This window comes from Cebidichthys violaceus, unplaced genomic scaffold (genome assembly GCF_023349555.1).
Source record: "Cebidichthys violaceus isolate CVI_PGR_0920_01 unplaced genomic scaffold, fCebVio1.0.p SCAF_22, whole genome shotgun sequence".
Classification (NCBI taxonomy): Eukaryota; Metazoa; Chordata; class Actinopteri; order Perciformes; family Stichaeidae; genus Cebidichthys; species Cebidichthys violaceus.
This window is the reverse complement of record NW_027176395.1, coordinates 7,689,336-7,714,337: the sequence shown is the minus strand read 5'-3', so window position 1 is coordinate 7,714,337 and position 25,002 is coordinate 7,689,336. Positions and strand designations below refer to the sequence as shown.

Below are 25,002 nucleotides of genomic sequence, written 5' to 3'. Positions count from 1 at the left end.
AATAGAGAGGGCCTTTTTAATGTCTCTTTTCTTGTACACTGATGTACAGTTCAATATTTGGAGATTATTAGTGAGCTTGCAGGGTAGCCGGTTAACCCTTTCCTCCCTAAAAAGACGGCAGTTGTCTTTCATCTCATTTCAGAGAGAGAGATGGCAAGAGAGAATAGGAGCGAGAGACAGAGATGGATGCCTATAGTGGGGGTTGGTTATTTATTTATTTTTGCCAACAGCAGATGCCAGGCACAGTGGTTTCAACCGGGCACACTTTAAAACACAACGCAGCTGCCTTCTCTGCATCTGGGCACCGGATAGAAAAAGGAGGGAGGAGAGGAGTGAGAATCAGAAAAGAACAAGGAAATAAGAATGAAAGAGAGAGAGCAGGAGACACACTGTGTAGGGAGAAACAGTGAAAACACGAGGGTAGAAAAAGGAGGAGAGAAGGGAAGAAACAAAGGCTGACACAGATAACATCTATCAGCGCAGCAGAAACATGGGCCGGGTTTACCATTATAAATAGAGAGATACCCACATCCCCCTCCCACCTCATCCCCAGTTTAGTATTCCCTTCCAAAAGCTGGGAACCACTAACTGGGCCAATCCACAACAGGGATTAGCTATCTAGCTCCAGAGGCATTTAAATGTGCTCATAGCAAACTCTGCGCTTTATGTGGGAGTGACTGTAAACACAAACACATACTGAGGTGTCGCAAAGAAGAAAGAAACACACGGTGTACTCTCTATTGTTTTTACCGGTTTTTAAGGGATGTCACACAGAATATTGATACTATAAAGAAGACACGTTTCAAAGGGAATGCAATATTCTAGCATTACATAAAAAATATATTTTTACATGTAATGCAATGGAATGTTCTCATGAAAACAATTGGTAACATCAGGACACAGCACGGAAAGAAAGAAAGAATATCAAATGCAGAAACATTGTACAAAAAATTCACCAAGGATGCGGAATACACGGGATGAGTTCTAAATAAAAAATGATGGATGTACAAAGAGATGAGTGCCATGTATAACACATTAGAAAGGTCAAAGACTGGAGACGAAGTGTTGGCCTTAGATATCTTCAGTTTAATGAATATACTGTACACAGCTGTGTATGTGCTCGATGCCCAGGGGACAATGTACCGAGTCGCTCTTTGAAAGCGTGCTATGGAGCGGTGTGATATGCAAAACAGGGCTAGATTGAAATATTCCTTTCTCTCGCTCCCCACCTGTGGACAGTGGTGCAGGGCAGAAATCCACGCCACTAAAAAAGGGAATTACACACTATTACTTTTTTTTACAATATGTATAATTTCAAAGACCCTTGCACCACAGCGTGCTTGTTTCTCTCTGCCGGTCTCTCGTTACCCCTCTCCCGCTCCCCTTTCCTTTTGTTCTACCTCTATTAGAGTTGTCCTTGACTGCCGAGCGAGCTCGCACTGCAGTCTCTCATTGAGAGGAGCCAGTCAAACGCTCTCTGTCTCTCCTGTTGAGACAAGAATAGGAGAGGACATGGGAGTGAGACAGACAGAAGGGATAGTGAGAAAAGAGAGGAGAGAGCCTTTTTTTCAATTCTGCATGTATTAGCAGGAAGTTGGCTTGATGACTAAGCGTCTGAAGACAGGTGAGAGCTCTGGGCATCTTGTTTTGAAAGACAGTGATTGACATTGTCTGCCAAGAAGGACGGCAATTTTGGCACATCATCCCTTGAGATGTAGAGCTTTTGATCCCGGAGAACCTGCTCCTCATTGTGGAGCGACAAGGTGGTGTCTATTGTACTTATACCTATGGAAAAGTAGGTATAAGTACAAACTGTAACTGGTGTATAATCCACATAATTGTGAGCCAAGGCGTGCAGGTCAGGCGACGTCTGCGTGACAAAGTCCATGTAACGAGGAGATTGGTGCCATCAAACTTTCACTGCTGTTCATGTCCCACGTGCAACCAAAACATATTACATATTTTACCTCACTTTGGTCATGTTATTTTCATACTTAGCTAACCAGTAAACCACCTACGTAAATTATGTAACAAAAATGTAGTTTTGATACGTGACGAACGTACTTATTTTCACCTAAACCACCATCTTTTCCTGACCCTAATTGAGTAGTTCTGTTGCCTAAACATGTTCTGATCTGCAGGGGCTTGCGTGGTGCACTGATATAACTCATGTTTCTGGACATCCACATGAGAACCAGGGGGCAACCTCCGCTTCTGCCAAGTGAAGTGTCTTAAACTTGCATTCCCTCTACTGACCAGCAGGGGGCGACTCCTCTGATTGCAAAAAGAAGTCTGATTGTATGGAAGTCTATGAGAAAATGACTCTACTTCTCAGTTGATTTATTAAGTCAGTAAACATTGTAAACATGAGTTTATGGTCTCAATCTCTAGTTTCAAGTCTTCTTCAATGCAGCATGATGTTCATTTAGTAACTGATGGTCCATTTAGAGTCAAATAGACCATAAAGCAGAGTATGCTTTAGGGCGGGCTTACTGTGATTGACAGGTCGCTGACGCTACCAGAGCTATATCCGGCATCTCTATGTCACTCCTCCGCATTCCAAATATGGTAACTTCCCTTCATTGGTTGCAAAAAGACAACGTGGTGACAGCCATAATCCAAGATTACTATGTCCACTTATTTTATACAGTCTATGATGAGAACCCACTAAAAAACAAGAATTCAACAGTTTGTAAGATATCATACGAAGCGTTGTGTGAGGATACGTTGCATTATACTGCACCAATTTGTAAATAGATCCAGCAAATACTGCCGAAGCTGGTGACAGTGTGGTGGACGATGAAATATGAATATAACTCAGCAGTCAATAATGCACTTGTGCCACTTTGTTATTATAGGAAGGTTTCAAAGTGTTGATTGGGAGATGAGCTGTATGCTCCGTTCACAACCAATCCTGTCACGTTAGTCAATCTTTCTGAAACGGAAGTGAGCACTGCCTACTATAGAACGGGGTTTGGGGTTCATGTTCGCCATTTTACGAAACACCTCGGCGTAGACGCAGACAGGCAAATAAAAAGATAAGAGACAGATGGACAGGCAGACAGGTAAACATTCAGACAGACGGGCAGGCAAACAAGCGAAGACACAAACAGATGACGAATAGACAGGCAGATAGTCGGGCAGATTGGCAGAGCGGCTAACAGCCTGGCCGCTTTCCTGCAGAGAGGTATTGGCCAGGAAGAGTGGCTGGCAGGCAGACAGGCAGATGGACAGGCAGGCACTCATGCACGCGGACAGAGACGCGGACACAGCAGCAGACAGACAGGAGGACCGGAGGAATAGTAGACGGAGAGACAGGCATGCAGAGCAGCGGGCAGAGAGGTTGCCAGACAGACATGCACCGTTGGTAGCGGGACAGGCAGTTGGCGTAGGAAGGAGACATGGGGACGGCAAGCGCCTCTGGCAGAGAGGGGGAGCGAGATAGAGGGAGGGAGAGAGAGAGAGAGATGGAGGGATGAGGTCAGTGCACGGCTGGCTGGCTGACTGTTGATCTGTGGCACTGGGCTGGCAGAAGAGGGTCCTCTGGGAACGAGCAGCTCCACGCAGCCTCCGATTGCAACCCCCCCGCCAGCCCTCCACCCATCCCTTCATCCCTCCATCTCTCCAGCTGGGATACAAAGACAGGCCTATGAAGGGAAAGACATTTAGCAAACAGTGGCACAGACAGGTGAACCAAGGCCAAATTAGGAGTCAAACAGAAATGTCATTCGGTAATATTTGGGAGAGTGAAGACTGGAATGACAGCGTCCGGCTCAGAATTTGGGGCAGGAAGATGCTGTGGAAACTCCGTCCTCTGTCACAAACACTTGAAGGACATTCTGACATTCCCACATGGGGCTCCGCATGTACCCCAGGCTTTCAGGAAGGAGGACATGTGGTATTAATTGTGCCTCCCGTCTGAAGACAATATGGGAATACAAACTGTTCGATCATGGTTCCTTAAAAAAGTATTTCTAAATTTCTGCAGAAATAGCCGACTTCTAAAATGAGCTACCCTCCGTATGTCATGTTTATTTTTATACATCATGCTCACTTTTATCATTCTGTTAGTTGAAAGCCTTTTCTAGAACAACTCACAGTGACGGCAACAGATCACCAACATTATAAACAAGCAATGCTTTACTAATAAAATGCAGCCGTCACCAAGGCATTGTGTCGTATGAGATTTCCTGATCATATTTCCAGCAGTGGATATGCACCGCACGCTGTTGGAAAAGCTTGACTGCCAAAGGAAAAGTCTCTGGTTTGCTAAAAAAGCCTGCAGAGGTATTTCCAGGACACAGACGAAACGTTAGAGTGTTATGGTCGTCTTGACTTACCCCGTGTTTGGACAGTTGAAATATTGGATCAGTGTGTCGATATGTGATTGGAGGTGCTGAGGATGTTTTTTATGGCTTTCTCCCGGCTGGAGTTACACAAGGTTAATGTTACAGCCGTGCGTGGGAGTGTGAATGTATGTATGTGTGTGTGTGTGTGTGTGTGTGTGTGTGTGTGTGTGTGTGTGTGTGTGTGCATAAGTACGTCTTGCTGCAGGGTGCAAAGCTGCTCCAAATGTCCATCTGCCGAGTTCACAATCCACCTGAGCCTACTCACGCATGCACATGCACGCGCACACACACACACACACACACACACACACATGCAGTTGTCCCCATGCTACCATACACACATGCATGAGACATAACCTACCCCAGAACCTTAAACTTTCAGTACAAACCTTTTAGGGTGGTCGAAATTGGCCAAAAATGGCGTTTGAATAATGGTTAATAGAAAACACATTGGTTTGAACAATTTGAACATGTATTTTGACATAATGTGCATGACACTGTGTCCTAACTGACCCTCTGTCTATTTATTTATTCACATTTAGTCACTCACTTTGAAAGCATTGTAATGGACGAAGAATTGGTGAAGTAGAAAAGAGGAATTATCTATGATGATATCTCCTCATTTCACATCACACATCTTAACAAGGTGGCAGCTGACAGGAGGTCACCTGAACGTTTCCTACCTGCTGTTGAAGATGGCGAGTACAACTCAGCCATCTTTTCAATGGTTCCGTCTCCAGTCCGATCTGGAGCACACCGCTGGTTCAAGGTTTGTTTGTTTGACGTAACTTACGGCCTGCTGTTAGGACACGGTGTCTCTCTCTCTACGGCCAGGTTCTCTGTGACATTATTACTGTTGTTGAATTATTCCTTGTTCAGCTTGAGGTAACGTTTTATTTTCAGTCAATGAAAGTGACGCTGTGTGACTGTGTGACACATTCAGTGCTGCGAGACAGACAGATGCGGTACTGCTTCTTTTTTTACTTTCACAATCGCATATTCATTTTCAAATTCAAATATCTGTGTTTTTTGTATTTTTTTACTGTCGACGTTTTCCGTTGATTTCTTACGTTTAATAGCTGCACAGCCATGATGAGCGATCTCCTTGTCTTAGCACTGTTCGGACCATAGTATCTTAATTCCCACAGACATTTGCATAAAAACATCCCACCTTTTCTCAAGCTGCCACCTTGATGTAGCTGCAACACGCGGTGTGATAGCAACATAACAAGATTTCTGATAAGAATCCAGAAATGCACATATACATATTTCACAACAGGTGTTAAGAGAAGTACGTAGGGGGGGGGGTGCATTGGAAAGCCCTGAACACAGTGTATGCCTGTGTGTAGGTTTACATATACACACAGTTTGTGTTTGTAGATGATTGTTTTTTCAGCTTGTATTTCAGTGTGGGCATGTGTGCTTGGCACAGTGAATGCCAAGCTGATAATTATTGAAACGAGCTTATGACTCGCCGTCGCTGGTTCGACTCTGGCAAGATCTCGGAATCAAATTTGTTCACAAGTGCCACATGAAGCGCCTGTTTCTTTTCTGAGGATGTGGTTTATGGTTTCCAGTGACACTAGGCACGGTTCAATCTTTATGTTCTCTTGATTGGGATAAAGGCAAGTGTGTGAGCTGTTGAGTCTAAATAAATGCTGCTGTGCTCACTTATTCATCCACTGAGTACAGAGGCAGCCAGCATCAGCTCTACTGTAGCCAAACAGGAGACATTTATACAGCAGGTCTCTGACAATGTGCAGATATATTAAAAAATACTTTATTCCTCTTGGATTGTTAGCTTTTCTCTTGGAGGTAGGGGCTGTTAATACTAGGGGTGGGGGGGGATAGATTCTTAGATGCATCGCGATTCTCTCTTGAATGATTATGACTCGAAGCAGAAAACTCAATAATCGGAAATTTAATTCTCAACGTTAAATCGCGTATAGAAAACTTTTCATGCATCAAGAGGAATCGATAATCGTTTTATAATCGCATCGTAGTTCTCTGAATCGGAATCCAATCGAATCGTGAGGTCCATAGACATTTCCACTCCTAGTTGGTGCACATTATTTACACATTATTGTGGGACACTTTGATTGGAACAGGTATTTGATTGCGTAGTCTTTGAAATGCTCATGATATGAGCTCCTTCATGAACAGAGCACATTGTAACAACACTACATGTTTAGTCCCTCCATCGCCCCACAGGCCTTTCTCACAGCAGACATTTTGACTCGTCCTAGTAGGAAGAAGTGTTACTCATAACATTACACATGGCTCTGTCCTATTCAAGTGTCCCAGTAGTATTAAGTGTGGCAGTGAGCCAGCCTGCACAAGACCAGGACCCTAAAACTGAAGCAGATAAATGGAATTCAGCAATTCATTCTTATATTATATTTCCTTGTCTTCCGGCTGTGCTCTTCCTACTGTGACGTGAACGAGGCCCGTCATCAACAGAAGTCTGACTGTCAAAACACTGTGAATGTACATACAAAATGTAATCGCTACTTGTGTCAGTTCATTTTTGAGTAAATTTGCGTTTTATGACAGCTTGAGAGTATAGAGCGACAGGATCAGGGCATCAAAGTATCAAACCTCAATACTATCTGTACCAACGAAATGTGTCCGTACAGCAGTATTGAAAACTCTAAAGTTGTTTCGTACACTCCAAATATATCTTTAAATGAATTCTTATAGATTGAATCTCTGCTTTGAAAAGAGAAAAAGAGATGTAGTGTGTTTATTTGGAGCCTTACGGTGTGCAGACCTCCTTTGTGCCCTGCAGTTACGTATTTTTTTTGTCTTGAACCTGCTAATATTTGCACACTTGGGCCCCCTTCTGTAGTACCAAAGCTGACATTGAATGTCTGCTCAGATTCCCAGACGCCTGTATTGATTCTTCTCCCAGATAGTTCCTCATTTAATTCAGTTTTGACAATTTTAGAATATTCAATTTAAGCCAACTTCTTGTCATTTTGCTGACATGTTTTTGCAGAAAAGCGTGCTTTTATCACTCGGAGCAAATATTAACAACAAGTACTGTTTAGCATCTGCACATAAACTCGGATTTCATGTTGGCAAAAGTATTCCAAACCCCCCCCCCCCCCCCCCCCCCCCCCAAAAAAAGAAAGCTGATGTGGATGCATTCTCTTGCATTCTTTCTAATGTCCATCAGGGGGCGACTCCTCTGTTTGTATAAAAGTCTATGAGAAAATGACTCTACTTCTCTCTTGATTTATTACCTCAGTAAACATTGTAAACATGAGTTTATGGTCTCAATCTCTAGTTTCAATTCTTCTTCAATACACCATGATGTTCATTTAGTAAATTATGGTCCATTTAGAGTCAAATAGACCATAAAGCAGGGTATGCTTTAGGACGGGCTTACTGTGATTGACAGTTTGCTGCCGCTACCAGAGCCGTATCAGGCATCTTTACATAACTGCTCAGCATTCCAAATATGGTAACCTCCGTTCATTGGATGCAAAAAAGTCAAGATGGCGACGGCGCAATTTCCACAAAAGTCCACAAACCAACGGGTGACATCACGACGACGACGTCCACTTCTTTCATACAGTCTGTGGGGAAAACAGGGAGTGAGAGAGAATGTATAGGCTGGACTAGACTACGTATACATGGTGTAGATCTCAGAGTACAGAAAAGGTTTTCAAAAATTCAAAAAAAGATGATCCATTAATGACACAATGGCTATAAAGAGGGAAATGTTTTCACATCTGAGCGAGGAGCAGCTTAAAGCCGAGCCTTAAGGCATGTATTATACCATTCTCAATTAGCACGACCCGTTCATTTAAGTTAACGCTGCTGATGTTTTATTTCAGCTTATGAGACGAGTCATGACCCCACCAGAAGATGGTCCTGAATGATAACAGATATTAAACCAGGGAAAGTTGATATGTTTTTGTTTGTGGAGCGGCTGTCTGCTCCAGACATGGCTGTGGGTGTTATAGGGTCTACGTCCACCTCTGCAAATGCTCTCTCTCTTTTGGGGGGGGAGCTGTTTTTGAATTACTGCGTGATTCACTCAAACGGAAACAAATTTCGTCTTGTGTTGTCCAAAGCCTTTGACTCCAGATCTGGAAATATTGGTTCCTATTTGAGTGGAGAGCGAGGGGACATTTTTTGTATTGTGTCCCATTAGGCTGCTATTTTTGGTGCCACAGGATACCCAGTGACTGTGTAGAGCTTTGTCAGTGACGAATGTGTTTGTGTGAGAAGCAGGGGTGGGGTGCCTTCCCACAGCACGATATGCATGCATGCATGCGTGTGTGTGTGTTTGAGATGGGGGGGGGGGGGGGGGGTATTTAGTGTTTTTCTATCTAGCCTGCATGACTGTGTGTTACAGAGAGGGAGAATGAGAGAGAGACAGAATGAGTGTACAGTGGGTTGGGGGGGGGGGGGTGTTCTCTCGCTCTCTCTTTCTGGCTAGCTTGCCTGCGGTGATTCAGTGTGTGTGTGTGTATGTATGCCCGTGAGCTTGCCCGAGTGTGTGTATATCTCTGAATGTGAATGTCTGCAGTGCTCTGTGTGTGTGTGTGTGTGTGTGTGTGTGTGTGTGTGTGTGTGTGTGTGTTTGTGTGTGTGCTTGCGTGTCTGCCTGCTTCGGTGCCTTTGCTGAGATACAGCATGCCAAGCTGGGGGTACCTATATGTGTGTGTGTGTGTGTGTGTGTGTGTGTGTGTGTGTGTGCCTGGTGTCATCCCGGGGTAAAGCCTCAGGACATATAGGGTCATGTGACAGACAGCCCTATCTATCTATCTGCAGACTGCATCATTGGTATTCTGGGTAGACGCTGCCAGCCAAGCAGGGGTTGGGGGGGTGTTGGTAGGGGGGCAGGGTATGTGTGTGTGTGTGTGTGTGTGTGTGTGTGTGTGTGTGTGTGTGTGTGTGAGAGAGAGGGAGTGATAAAAAAAGAGAGAGAGAGATAGGGAGAGAAAGAGGGGGATTTTGTGGAGAGAGAACCAGAGGAAAAACATGGAGACAAGAACAATAGAGCTCATCAGTGCATTGAGACCTGGGTGCAATCAGACACACACACACACACACACACACACACACACACACACACACACACACACACACACACACACACACACACACACACACACAGTCACACACACACACACACACACAGTCACACACACAAATGAGTACTTGTGTTTATACACTGCATACTGACCTGGGCAATCATAAGCACGCCTGCACGCGCACACAAACTGTCATCCAGTCACCCATCAGTCACTTTTAACGCAGGCATGCACACACATCCTGGAAACACACGCACACGCACACACACACACGGCGATGTCCTTGCCAATTCAGAAGGGATGATCTGATATGAATAACGAGAAGGACAATGCCACGAGGACTAAATGTTGGAAAATGTCATCCAGCAGCAACACAAAAGGAGCTATTTCATTAGCCGGGGCAGAGCACTCCAGCGCAGCACAGTTTATCATAGCTTAGGGTTAAACTCCCATCTGATGTGCTAAAAGACAGCTAACCTTCAAAGACGCTTCGCCACCCTTTTTACTGCAGAGACACTGCAAACCGCCTCTCCCGATTGATCCCCCTGTCCGTCTAGTGAGGAAAGATTGTATATGCCACAGCTGTAAATAAGCGTTCAGCCTTCATTGACAGACGGACACATGCAGGGGTATCAGTTCACCGAACAAACACCAAGGATCTAATATCATTCGCCAACATTGAGATCTGCTTATATCGAAATTTCTGAGGCGATGCGTGACGACTGAGGAGATGTTGTGTTATCATTGTTCAGTCTGACAGATTGTTAGACATTAGGGTCTACATTGTTTTATACTTGATGAAAGCTTTTACGTACGCTGACAAAAATCTGTGGTTCAGTAAATGTAAAGTTGTTTTTCAAGAGATCAGATTACCACCTTTAAATCAGGGAACCACTTTTTATAAAAGACAAAACATCAAGACCCAATTCACAACAGGAAGAGTGCTTTCTTGAATAGATAAACCAGCCATTTACAAGATACACATTTGAGTTGCCACAACTTTGTTTTATGCGTTTTTGAAATCATACACACATGTTACATTCTTTCTAAATGAGACCAAATGAATGCGTTTAGGTGAGTTAAAAGGCTCTCTCATTCTTTTCCTCTTTTCATTTAAACGAACAGAATGTACGCTAGCCTGTCATATTAGATTGGATGTTATAAGTAGGCTACAATTATCAGAACAATACCAACATTCAGGCTCCTGTGGAAGAAATTCTGTACATTTATTTGGCGTCCATAATAAAATCTCCTGCGACCCACCTGTGGGAATGACTGCCGTAGAGCGTGATCATTCTTCTGACGCTTTGCTGGTGTGTTTGGAGTTTGATAGCAGTCATCAAACCTGAAGTAAAGGCCAATAATGTTCCGTTCAGCGCAGATTGGTCACAATTGTTTAATAACCAATAATAAGGCTTCCTTATTATTAAAAATCCAACATATGTTGGATGAGTTGTGTCGTATCTGAAAGTAGCGTTCATTCAAATACAGCATTTAGTTTCGTCTCTCAGAAAAGCAGATGCTTAGCTCTGTGACTCTTAAATGCAACTGTAAAACTTAAGAAGCACACGCTGACTTGCAAAAGCGCACGTTGTTCAGACAAAACCGAGTTTCCATTTTGGCTTTTTGCTGTCAAACCTAATCCCAATGCCTAACCGTTTCGTACATTGATCTCAAATGGGACAAAAAGCAGCCTATAGTTATATATGAAACGTCAAATCAAAATGCTTGCTCCATTAGGCAGCTGTCGTTTTTTATTGGTTCACGAACCTTTTACTGAGCGACAGAACTCAGACACTTGCTCACTTCTTAATTTTTTTTTTTTTTTCATATTTCATATTTTTCATAATACTTGCACCTTTACAGTCCTTGACATTCTGCAGGTGGCCATGCTCCAAGCTTATATGGAGAGTCTCGAACAGCTCCTCATGGCAGCATGTCGGCTACAACAGTAGCATGAATAGTGTAGCTTTCTATAGGTGGAGGTGCCGCACAGCTCTCTGTTTTCCTGTGGCTATTTCAGGTCTCGGCTGTCTCACTCCTCAACCTTGGTGTTCTATAGCTGCTGGGGATGAGAGATGTTGTTAACACTTCTAAAGGCGTAAATCACCTCTCTCTCTCTCTCTCTCTCTCTCTCTCTCTCTCTCACCCCCTCACTGCAATGTTGTTCCCTTCACTCGCTATCTGTACTGAGAGGTGATTGGAGTCTTCCCAGTCTGATAATGGGCACTCACACAGACACACACACACACACACACACACACGCACACACACCTTTTTACAACCACAAAGCAGGGAGAGAGAGAGAGAGAGAGAGAGAGAGAGAGAGAGAGAGAGAGAGAGAGAGAGAGAGAGAGAGAGAGAGAGAAGGAGACGGAGACTCATCAAGTAATTAAGGCCCTGGCTCTCCCCTGGAAATTAAAGGAATGGCCCTTTGCTCTCCTCTCTCCCTCTTTCTCTCTGTCTTCCTCCTCCTGCTGGGCTGATTGCTGTCTGGCTTCTCTCCTCACCTGAGTATTTCAGTCTCACTCCCAGGCAGCCAACCCATAGTGCATTGTGCCGGTGATTACCCCACCGTGGGTAATTGCGGTGGCGGTTTCGCTCAATGTTATTTCCCCCTCACTCTCTACCCTGACAGAGGGGGAGGCCCCTCCCTCAAGAAAGCAGAGGGGTGCGTTGTGTGTGCTTTTAGCTTCTTGTGTGTCGCATCGGGAGGGGCCACGCTAATAATAATGAACGCACTGGATGTGTTCCTGTGTGTGTTTGTATTTCTTTATTTTTCACTTCCTTGAGCAGTCGTCATCTGTGTGTTTGTGTTTTGGAGCTCAGGTCATACACGCGGTCACTTCCATCTCCTGCGTCCTTGAAGAGAAAAGCGGGTCAGAGAAGTGCTTTTACCTCGCCTCACTCTTCCTCTTTGATGGGAGCGGGAGAGTCGTAAAGAGCCAGTCCACTTCACCACCGCCTCTCTCACCCATGAACCTGGCCATCTCAGACATACCGTGCTCCGTGGGAGAGATCCAGACATAACGGGCGCATTCATTTTTGCAGCCGCTGTAACAAGAAGCACCCAACAGCTAAAATGTGATATGTGTTGATTTAATATCGGCTGCTCTGTGGTTAGCTCTGTGTCCGTCTTGCCTATGCATCCTGGCTGGACCTGCCTGTAGCCCGGTGTGAGCCGGCTCCAGCCTCACAACCCTCAATGAGATTAGCGGGAATAGAGACTAGGGGGATAGCTGGATGAAAGTAGACAGTGAGACAAAATGAAAAGCAGCGAGCCCGGTCCACTCGCTGCATTTTCAGCTTCTCATCACTGAATTACTGGACGTTGATATTTGCAGAAATAAATAACAACCACATCTTACTTTTGAAGCTAAAGTTTACTGTTCAGTATATTTAAAATATGTAGCATCCAGCTGTTAACATTGCCTATTTTATATCAACTGTGAAATTGATTTGCTTACTTCCCTAATCATTTGATGAGCTGATACTGTTTAATAGTGGTAGTTAACTCATTTTGGAGACTAACATCACCAGTAGACATTTGGAACAACCCTTATCACTATGGAACCCCAAAGTGTTAAAAAATATTAAGAAATTAACATTAATACATACAATGAATTATTTAGATAAATAAATGAAATAATTGACTTCATTATGAAAATTAAACTTGTGTTTTTGTCAACATTCTCAGATTCAGATTCGCAGATCAGCTCGCTCTTGTTTGACTAACCTGACGCGCCAGATGGTTTGTTACACAGAACCATGTGAGAAGCCGTCATTGGAAACTGTTTGGCAAAACTTTAAAAAAAAATACTTGGCAGGTGATTGGATGAAGCATCTGTCAATACAACTCTTTAACAAAAACATATTTACAATTGAGAAAAGCCTAATGTGTTGGTTGCATCTATGCTAACCTCTTCAGAAGGAGCCGTTGTTGTTTAGAACTAACTGTCGCCGCTCCCTGTCGTCTCACGCGCACCTAAGCCCCGCCCCTAGCTGCCAGTAGCTGCTCGCGGGACACTGATTGGTCCGTATTTCTGTTGTTTGGAAACAGATCTTGTGTTCCCGCAATTCTCACGTGATCTCGTGTGAATCCAGATTTCCAGATCGTGACGTAAAAGTGTCAATAATGACACCCCCCTAAAGTTAACAGTATTTCACATGCTTTCTGTTGTAATGTTCTCTCTACTCGCAAGAGGATTTATTGGAGAAAAAACCCCTGCAATATTAAAGTTGTCTAGATGCAGGGTCATGGGATTTCTTCAGCTGGTTTCTGCTTTATCACTGTTTTGACAGTGTGGTCAGTGTAATGCCTCAGTGGGATTTAGAGGGTTGGGGTGGTTTAGTTCAGGGATATAGTGGATCAGGTCTTTTTTTATAAACTGAAACCCTTTTGAATTACTCACCTCTGTGCTGTCTGGGCATGGACAGGACTCCTAGGCACTCTGAGCAGACTGTCAGTTAAAATAACAAAAAATTGTCAAAATATGGGTACAATGGATCTGCTCTCTGCACAGCTGGACAAATGGAGACCACTCCCGTTGCATTAGGAGACAGGATTTGGGTCAAAAAGATCCCTTTAAGTAAAAACTGATATGTGCGCTGTTTCTTATCTCTTATCTTAGTCTGTTTGCAGTCCAGTCCAGTGGAGACATCGATTCCCACAGAACAGTTTCAGGAGGAATAGATGCAGCTGCCAGCTGGCTTTATAATCAGACCAATCCCATCTTCTGTTCTCTGGCTAATCAGACCAGCTAACGAACACACCGTCACCCAGTAAACACAAATGTTCCTTACTCGGGTTTCATCACTCCCTTTCTCTCACCTCAACATTTGCTTTCCCTAAAAAGCTGAATTTTGGATTTGACTCTCAGTATTCTTTGGGGGATGTAAATATTTTATTTACATGCATAAAGAGCTCGGGGTAGTTTGTGGATCTTCAATGCGCAGCAGAGGAATGGCGGGACATACATCAACCGTGCTCCCACCTCGGTCTGACATCCATCAAACACATGTAGCTGTACTCTGGCTCTGCTAGTTTCAGCAGCAGCACCCGGGCATTCAGAAATCAGAGTCGCTACTTCACCTCCACTGTGTGTGTGTGTGTGTGTGTGTGTGTGTGTGTGTGTGTGTGTGTGTGTGTGTGTGTGTGTGTGTGTGTCCAAGAGGCAATGAACAGGCACGGAAAAGAACACAGGATATGGAACAGAGAGAGGGAGAGAGCAATAGAGAGTGAGATTTCATCTCCTCTCTGCCTGTATACATATCTGTTAGAATGTAGGTCAGGCAGCCCCAGTCACTCTCAGAGCCTGGGAGAAAGAGATTGCTCTGTGTGTGTGTGTGTGTGTGTGTGTGTGTGTGCATGCATATACACCACATGAATAAAGCATGTGTCTCTCTTGTAATATGTGCTTATTTGTGTGTGCCCCTTATCCTCATGTGCCATATGTGTGCGTGCTTCTTTATGTGTTTTGTGTGCGTGTGTCTAAAATACCTGTCGTGTACAGTATAATATGTCATAGAAAAATGTCACAGTGGACATCACAGCCTGCGTGTGCCACAGCAGCCGGTCTTCCCAGGCTATTGTAAGTGTGTGCACCCTGGCTATGATACATATAGGAGCTCTGTAAAGGGCAGGCATGTTCCCCCTATCATCGGAAAAAAATGGCTTCCCACACCAGCACAACTGCAAAGTGTGAACACTTGTGAAAGTGAAAGCATCCAGAGCGCTTTGTCCCCACCAAAGCCTGAACACGCGGGAAGTGTTCCCTGTTAGTAGTGGTCGTCACTTTAAACCGATTATTCAGATGTTTCTTCATCGCCCCCATGTTGAAAGAAATATCTGCACCACTGCTGTCATGGTAACGTTAAACCATGTCTCATCTAACATTGTTATTCGTCCGTTTTATATTTTCTGTTTACTGTGATGGTCCCGTATGAGTGGGAAAATGGCTTTAACTAACAATACAGACTGCTCTACAGTTTGACTGTAAATGGTTTCAATTACTTCCCTTGAAAAAATACATTTTAATTGTCTTAACTGCATTTTACTCCAATGATGAAATCAATCAGTCAAGTAAAGATACTGATTCTCCAGTTCAAGTAAAAGGCTGCTGTGAAGTACAGTGATTTAATGAATCCTTGTGAATCTCACGTCCCGTATTTTGGCTCTATTCTCGTCTCGTTGGCTCTATTATCTGGTTACATTTGCTTGTTTTTAACATAAGATGATTAAATATACTATTGTAATATTAATCAGACACATTTTTGATATTTATTTGGGGTAATAAGAAAAAGGGGGAATAATCTTGAGAATAATCAATGAATTAGTAAAAAATAAAATCATTTTTTGTAACAAAGGGGAGAATGAGAATAGCTTGTGTGTTTTTGAAGAAGATGTGAGATTGTGTGTGTGTGTGTGTGTGTGTGTGTGTGTGTGTGTGTGTCTTTGTGCTCCCATTGCTGTTGAAGGCCCATTCTTCCCTGGCTGCGCTCTGTCTGTCGCTGTCCTTGGTGCTGAAACTATCAGACGAGCTCCTCAACTCTATGGCTGGAATACCGCACAGAAGCACTAAATTAAAGCGTTAAACACACCGCCACCGTTTTATTGTATCGTCTTCTGTTGTCTAGTTAGACTCTTGCTATTTGTCTATTCTTTTTCCTGATACACAGAGATGTATGGGGGGGGGGGCAGTGTTCTGATGAATACTCAGAGCTGTGATTTGTCATCAGCCTGCACATGAAGACCTTCATCAGAGGACAGACCCATCACTTACACTCTGATTATAAAGACCAGTTGGTCAGGAATGAGCGTGTGTGTGTGTGTGTGTGTGTGTGTGTGTGTGTGTGTGTGTGTGTGTGTGTGTGTGTGTGTGCATGTTATGTGGTGAAAGCAGATGGATTTATGTGACAAATTTGCAAGAAAACATTCAACCTTCCCTAATTGGATTTTTTTCTAAATGCGGTGAGAAATGAGTGTTCCTTTTTGCCACCAGAGACAGTCGTACTTTTATTTTTACTTACAGAGGGCTAACTACCTTTTCCCCAAGCACTTTGACTTTGTTTTACCGCCATTTCTTTTTCTGAATGACAATGTTTCAGGGGTACACCGGTGGCTGTAATCAAATAGAAATCCAGCTTTCGACGCCGATTTTCAAAGACATAAAAGACAGCAGGACCGTCGTCATAAAACAAAAAATATAGTTTTGAGTGGCCCATTGTTTGCTTACAGCTCGCTCACACTGTTTCCAGCTTGGCCACGCTTCAGAGTCACACTACAAAGGGAATGGACCAAAAAAAGGTGGAAAACAGAGGTGTGTGTGTGTGTGTGTGTGTGTGTGTGTGTGTGTGTGTGTGTGTGCGTGCGTGCGTGCGTGCGTGCGTGCGTGCGTGCGTGCGTGCGTGCGTGCGTGCGTGCGTGCGTGCGTGCGTGCGTGCGTGTGATGAAGGGTAAAAAAAAGAAAAGACCCCCTGATGGTTCAAAGTAAAGTCCGCTTATGCACGTAACAAGCGGCGCTCCTTTTTACATAACGAAACTACAGACACTCACTGTGAGCCTATGGCTGTTTGTCCTGAAGGACCAGCTATTGTTTTTGATTTAAGCTGCTTTGAAATAGGTGGGGAATAGCTGTGTGTGTGTGTGTGTGTGTGTGTGTGTGTGTGTGTGTGTGTGTGTGTGTGTGTTTGCGTGTACGTGCGTGCGTGCGTGTTATGGGCCGTCTGCTAGGCTCCCTATGGGGGCCTTCATTCTTTGTGACGGTCCCTATACACCATCAGCACCTCATCTGTTCACTCCCATACGTTCTCTCAATTAGCAGCAGCGGATGGAAAGAAACAAAGACAGGCAGAGTACACAGGCAGTGTTTGAGTGCATGTATTCATTCACACCTCCACCTCTTTTCCTTTCCCGTCTTTATTTATCTTATTTATTTATTTTTGACGGAGTAGGACGTCGACCCCTGTACTCACTCCACACATCTCCCACCACTCTCCCTCCCCCTTTTCTCTCCTCCTCTAACTCGGCAAAGGATGGAGAGCCGAGGAGAGAAATCATGGAGGCAGACACGGATCATTAGCTATATTTGTCCCCACTTCCTGCAGAAAATGATAGATCTAGCTAATTACCCCATGTTGCCAAGCCCATCGCACACGGCAAGCGGCCTTCGTTATGGCGGAAGTCAGCGTTGGCTTGGCGCGTGCCGATGCTACATGCCTACTCCTGAGCCCAGAGTCAAAGGAGAGGGGAGAAATCTCAGATCCTGCTGTGGCTGCATGCGAACGTGATTGTTCTGGAAAATGGTTTTAATGATGCACGCTTTCCCGTCTTCTTCTTCCCCTCTGTGTAGAAAATGAGTTTGGAGGAGACGTGGTGAGCCGTTCCTCTCCAGCTGAACGTCAATAGGTCACCGTGGAAGCAGAGGTCCGGACCAATAGAGCCGTCTCGACCCTAAACCCTTTCAGGTAGTGCAGCACATCCCGGTGTTCACAGCCTGTTCAGATGCGGTTGTTATTCTGATCGTGGTCACGAGCTCCTTCTGATGCACGCTGGTGTGAGAAATCTGAACTGAACTGAAGATTTTTTCAATAAATATATACAGCATCAACAGCAGACCAGTCAATTGACAAAATGGGTAAAGAGGAAGTTGTCAATCAAGCCTCTTTCCCACTGGACAAAAACCCACTAACACCCGCCTACATCTGGCCTTTGTCTTCAGTGGGAAAGGCTACGATCTGCTTTCAATCCCCGCTCGAATGACTCTGCTGCAGTCACAGCTATTTATTGGCTCCAGCTCCGAGATGGAAACATGACACACAGGTGGACACACTCATTCACCATCCCTTTTCTGGCATGACGCTATGTGATCCGCATTGAAGTGAATATTTAATAAATTAAATCAATGGGGATTTGGACAGTTATTATAATTTATTAATGTACAAAACCTATAATTATTAGAAACACCATAGAACTCATCAAGACAGTCTTGGTTAGTCTTTCCACTCTTCCAACAATTGCCAACTCTGGTTTGGTGGAAATAGACCCTTAATTCACGGAGTTAGTTGTGAACAGTGAGAGACGTTATATGCGCTCCATTGTCCTTTTCTGTCAAAGACTGGATTGTAAAACACGACACAAACCACAAAAAAATGTGGATTTTCCTATTTTGTCAAATTCTTTTCATGTTTTGAAAAAAAGAGAGAGACTGAATAAGCAACAGATATGAAAAAAAGTAACCACCGTAACGTTTCCGTAGTTTACTAACTAAAACAGAAAGGCATACTCGTCTGCTGGCTGTGGGAAAGAAGTCTATCTCCTCTTTTTAGCGTGTTTTCCTGCTTTTAGAAAACACTTATATGCGGGCTAATTAGGTGTAAAAAAGGGTAATACACTGTACAGGTTCGTCTGACAGGGATCTGAATTTAAAAATAAATGCAAAAACTAAATCTTCTGCTTTCAATCTGAAATTGCTGTAATGACAAGGGAACCCTTCTTCATAAAGGTCCTCAATCGTTTGAACCTCTTTTGTGTGCCAAGTTTCAAATCAACGATAGATCCTCCTTAGCCTGAAAGTTTCGTTGTTAATTATTGGCAGAGGCCCAGATGAAAAGTTTCCATGAACTGCATGTTCAGTAATATGAGATCAATTCTTTAATCTGTTGAGATCATATTATATTGACCCTTTTATTGAACTATTAGATTTTAGGTAAACCGTCTTGTAACATAAGCCAATACAAACCAGTTTTTGACACAACATCTTATTTCCTATAGCGGTTTAATTAGTTCTGCTCCCCTCTGTAGTAGCAATGCAGTTTTCAAAGATGGAGATGAAAGGCAATAAAGCCGAATAGAATCAAGATTTTACGAAGGAAAGGGTATCCGAACATGATCCACTCAGGCTGTATAGCAATCATTTAGGTAACAAACACACATCCTTCGGGTCCTCTCTGCGATCTGTGGACCAGCTGATAAATTGCGGTATCGTATTCCGATCACAGCTCCTCTCTCTCTCACCCATTTTAGAGCCCTGCACTGCTGCCGTCGCCCACCAAAGCCATGCTCCACACTAGTTAGGAATCACTCTCTGGATTTTCAGTCTCTCCTTCTGTCTCCATCACCCTCGCTCTCCTCCTCACTCCGACTGTCAGCGCCCACTCCGACGCTATCTCCACAGCCCTTCACACTAATTCAGATGCACTTAGCGTCGGTTCGGCACACGTGTTTACTGTCACGAGATGATGCATGGCGTAAATACCTATTCGCAGAGAAATTTGATAGTGCCAGCGCAGTTTTGCTGGCTCCCCACCGCTACACTGTACAGAATTCCAATGTGGGAGTGTGTGTGGGCCTGTGTCTGTGTGTGTGTGTGTGTGTGTGTGTGTGTGTGTGTGTGTGTGTGTTTGTGTGTGTGTTTGTGTCTGTGTATGTGTGCGCGTGCGTGGCGGAGGGTGGGTCGGGCGCCATATGCCTGAAACGCATTCTCCCAAAACTTCAAGGTGAAAACAAAGGGAAACTGATAACGATGTGAATTGTTGTGACAGATGTCTGAGCACCCCCCCCCACACACACACACACACACCCCTCCCACCATCAAAATGATAAACACACACACACACACACACACACACACACACACATAGAAACACACATAACGCTCGTCTCTGTGCATATTACAATAATCGCTGCATTTCTTATCATGTTTCAGTCCCAGTAATATCCCAATTCTTCTCTATCAAACAGCAAAGCCCCTCTTCTTATTCCTGTCTGATGGCATTTCCGTGTCCTAGTGATGAAGACTCCTAATAACGGGCACGGACACTTTAATTTCCAAGGAGGAGAATTTACATATTTGTTTTCATTTTGAGGAGGACTCTACAATCCATATTACCAACACAAACACTGTTGACATTTGGACGGCTGCTTTTTCCAATATGCATACGGAATAAAATGTCGAGCTGCGTTCCACTCTCCATCCACAGTACGCACGTGTTTTCAAAGGATGCCAGTCTTCTGTGTGAATTCACCTTGTGTTTGTAACCTCAGTGCATTTGAAATGGGATGCAGCCTTCGCTCCATGCAGCCGTTGCATCGCCAAACCTTGTGTGTTCTGAAAGAGAATAAAATCCTCACAATATACGCTGCTCAATACGCCACGTGGATTAAAATTCATGGATGCAAATTACAAAACACGGGGAGAACTTCTGTCATACGCATTTAGAGGCAATGAATGGTGAATAGGAATATGAAGTGCAGCAGGATTTTTACCTAATTACCCACCGGCTTGGTTTTTGAATATGCCAACTGAATCCCAGTGGAGGTCATGTGTGAAATGAAATGGTGAATTACAACACAAGTTAAGTACATCCACCTTGCTTTAGACAAACAATGGAAATGTGCCTTGTCTTTTTTGGTAGGATATACTAAATATTGCCAGGAATTATTATCAACTTTTTATTCAGGTAACAGATCGCAATTAAAAAATAAAAGTAAAAACTATTACAAATTAGAAAACACTCTATTAACGTTGTTTTGTGAAAAAGAATTTACCTCCAAATGAGAAAAAAAAAATCAGTGGAGATAATCCAGCGGGTTTTAAATGGATCCTTTATCTTATGAAATAACAGATTTTTCTCAACCCTGAAAAATTAAAAATCACCAAATATGGAGATAGATGGTTTTCTCTGACGGCAGCACTGCGAATGTTAAAGCACATTTAATTTGACGTGTCGTGTAGAAATAGGAGAACATGCTAAAATTCCTTAAATTTCAGCATGTTTAGGTTGGCTCGGAGTTTGCTTCGAGCCAACCTAAACTTCTGGCGCTTGGCTCGACGTGACTCCGTGGTTATTCATCCTGGCCCATAACGACATTGATCCAGGGCCTAATTGAGACACAGAGACGCAGAGAAGGAGCGGGCCTCCTCCTAATCCTCAATAAGCAGGCTAACCTTCATTACTGCCGTGACATTTTCCCATGGGGCGCTAAGAGGGAGAAACAGACAGACAGACTATGAGGGCTCTCCGACATATGGTGAGCCGCAGAGGCGCGCGTGCTTCCTGGGGCCAACGCTCACGAGGAGCCTTGAGGGAAAGACGTGGAGGCGACACGACTTTCATTGTTGTTTTCATTCTGCTGCTGGAGTCACTCAGAGTAGAAGACAGCGCTGATGCAGGCCTCGCTTGAAACCTGGACCCTCAGAGAGAGTGTGACGGTTTCAGATAGGCACTCTTAGTATGCTAGTGTGTGTCTGTGTGTTTCTTTTAACATCCTGCTAGCAGGTTAGGACTATTTCTATTTATTTTCAATATTCTATTCATTTCATTTGTGAAACAAACAGCTCACTCTCATATGTATATAACAAATTTGTATTAATATGTCTGACTGGAAATTAAAAACATCACACATTAGAAAAATTTGAAAAAATAAGAACAATTTAAATGCATTAGGAAACACAAAAATCAAAGCAAAAAAACAAAACCAATTAACACTAATGTTGACACCCACCCCCCAACCCCACGACCTTACAGAACCGAAACATGAAAGAGCCGGAGTGAGTTTCATTAAGAAACTTTTGATTGGAGTTTTGAAGGTATCCACTAAACATTTCCAAATGTGATCCCAGTCCAGTGGCACATTCTCCTGTCAGGTGTTTGAAGTCTTCGGTCCAGACCCGTTCCTTCTACAGAGGTTTACACGAGGATACAGAAAACAACAAGTACAGTCTTGATACTCAACCCTTTGTTTGTTCTTTTGTACTCAAGATAGAATGCAGGTGATGTGTTTCATTCCAAACCGTACGCTTGAAGCAATGGTTTTTGTTGTAGATATAGAAAACAATGAATCCCCAACAAATAGTTATTGCTAAACAGTGAGTGTGATACACATGCTGCTGCTGCTGCTGTGGGAGCAGGAAAAGAAGTGGGAGGAACTATAGCCTCCATGGCTGAACAGAGAAAGAGTAGAGCGCCACCTACAGATTCATTCATAAAATAAATTGAATAGAAATGACAGTACCACCCACATTGATTGGCAAGTGATCTCTGATTTCAGTACAGAAAAAGCATCAAGTACTAAAGCAGAGGGAAAAAAGTGATAAATGGAAACTTCTCAAAGCTTAGATGTAAATAAAGGGGACATTGAATTTATCATTCCGTTGACGTTTTATGTATTTTTGAATGTCTGACACAAGTGAGCTCTTGTGTAAAGAGTTGGCCACTGCATGAAGGAACAGACATTTGGGGCAGGGTGCTATCATGTCTGCACCCTGTTGTTTACACATTTTCTGTGAGAAAATCTATGTACGGAAACGGTTCCTGTCCCATTTTAAAGTGGCACATGTTGAATGGAAGCTCTCACTCCTGCTCGTACTGCGGGTTGTTCCAGAGGAGCTTTGATAAAACAGAGCATTGATCAGACCGATGAGAGATGCTCGGGGGGGGGGGTCTTTGCTCACATGACTACTTCAGGTAAAATCAAGGTTGCACACTCACAACACGTGTGCACACTCACAGTGCTCTGTGCTCAGTCTCTGTCTAGATGAGCTGGATTCATACGTCGTTGTTTCCCTTTTTTTCTTCCTTTTTGTTCTCAAAGAAGGGTTTCTCTTCCATCGCCATGGTAACCACAGTTACGTTTTATGTACGATATATACATATATATATATATATATATATCGTTTGGATCACCCTACAATACTCTAGGTCGTTCCCTCGCTGCTACGCATAAAGATTTACAAGGTATCCCTGCCTTTCATCATTTTATTTTTCTCCCGTTGAAACATTTATGGGCCTTCATAAAGAAACACACCATTAGGGCTGAGGGGCTCCACAGTACAGTAAGTGTGGTGTTAATAAATCATGTTTAATAAAAAGAGACATCCAAACAGGGCAACGGCCCCCGTCATAGTCCAAAGCCAGCAGGCATGAATATTTAGGGACATCTGGAAATAACAGAGCGACGTTCAGGCCCCTCAACAATTTATGATGTGTTGGTGTGGGGACGGACCTACCTTTAGTTCAGAGGGACGTACATGAGAGAGAGGTGGGAGGGTTAGGGTGATGCTTACTCTGCCATATGAAGAGCTTTAGAAAGGGCTGAACCCTGAGGAGGAGAACCATGCCGCTCAAGTTAGATGGTGTTACGCCTGCAGTACGTGTGTAAAGCGACTGATAGATGGTCACACATTCATGAATGAGAGCATGAACGGTTGGACAGATGGATGGAGAGAATGATAACATGACATGTTCAGAATTGATGTTTTGCAACATTTTAATATGGCAATTTATGAAAATGGATTAAATGATGTTGTGACACATTCTCACTCCCACCTCGTCAAAAAACGCAGCTGCCCCCTCGAGTCAGTTTTGGACGTGTCAGGACGGCATGTCTGCGCTCGCTCGTTAGGCGCATACAGTTTCTTTTCAAAATAAACTTAGGTACTTAGATTTAGTTGCACAGCAAAATGACTTGGTTTGGTTTAGGAAAAGATCATGGTTTATGTTAAAATAAGTATGTTTGTTACTTATAATAATCGTGCTCAGTACTTACCGCCCCTAGTCAAATTTGGAAGTAACGTAACAAAATGAAGGTCAAAACACAACGTTGACTTGGTTTCACATTGGACATGAACATTTAATCAGTTAACAAACTAATGAATCTGTCTTGGCCAAATATGACTCTTTGCATAATTTGTATCAGTTTGGAGATATTTCCTGCAAATACTGTGTGCAGTTTTCACATTATAAACAGCTATACACTAAATATTAGATTTCTTTGTATAAAAGCATGAATATAGCTTTAGCAGGCCATGTACCAGTAGGTCTCCTTTACTCAGGAATGATTTCAGATAACAGGACTCCAAATGTTCCTTTCTTTAAATGACAGCGAGTCAGTCCGTCATCTACAGTACAGCACATGAAGCGTTACATCCAAGTGTTCCAAACATCAGCTGTGAATTGCATGTTTGACAAGGAGAGGAAAAAATACTGGATTTGAAGCAACACAAATCCAAATTAAAGATAATTGTTCATTGCTGTCTGTCGTGTGTTTAACAGCTTGTTTGTGCTTTCTCTGCAGATGGAGGTGGATGCAGACGATAAGCGCCATCGAACACGCTCCAAAGGTATCTACACGGACACACACACACACACACACACACACACACACACACACACACACACACACACACACAGCGGCACTGCCATTCAGGGTGACCTTCACCCTCCCAACACAAACACACACATGCACAGACACAAGCACAAGCACATACTGTACACACACCACTGCACAAATCCCAGACTGTCACAGTTGAGTTGCCTCCTCTCACTGCTCTCTCTCTCTCTCTCTCTCTCTCTCTCTCTCTCTCTCTCTCTCTCTCTCTCTCTCTCTTTCTCTCCCTCTCCTCCCCTGTCTCTATTTTGATATATCTTGCAGAAACAGAATCACAAAGTCCACATTTTAGGAGCTCTGGTCAAAATGAAATGTCTGCCACAGTGGCATCTCATCCTGCTAAAGCGATACATCGTGCAAAGTAAAAACCGATTATGGAATTAAAAAACAACAAACATTCAGTTTTAGCTGATAAACCGGTGACACTTTTTCATAT

At 43.6% G+C, this 25,002-nt stretch overlaps 1 protein-coding gene across 7 annotated transcripts in view; it reads left to right on the top strand.

Moving 5' to 3' along the window:
- The window catches only part of myt1lb (myelin transcription factor 1-like, b), a 103,043-nt gene that overhangs the window by 15,538 nt on the left and 62,503 nt on the right, over positions 1-25,002 (top strand). For 5 of the 7 annotated variants that reach the window (XM_068717807.1, XM_068717812.1, XM_068717806.1 and 2 more), the window contains exons 2-3: positions 17,749-17,863; positions 24,474-24,519. In XM_068717807.1, coding sequence (XP_068573908.1) covers positions 24,474-24,519 — 46 coding nt within the window. In that variant the 5' untranslated portion in view covers positions 17,749-17,863. The remainder of the gene's footprint in view (positions 1-17,748; positions 17,864-24,473; positions 24,520-25,002) is intronic. The other 2 variants (XM_068717809.1, XM_068717808.1) reach the window with 1 other exon arrangement.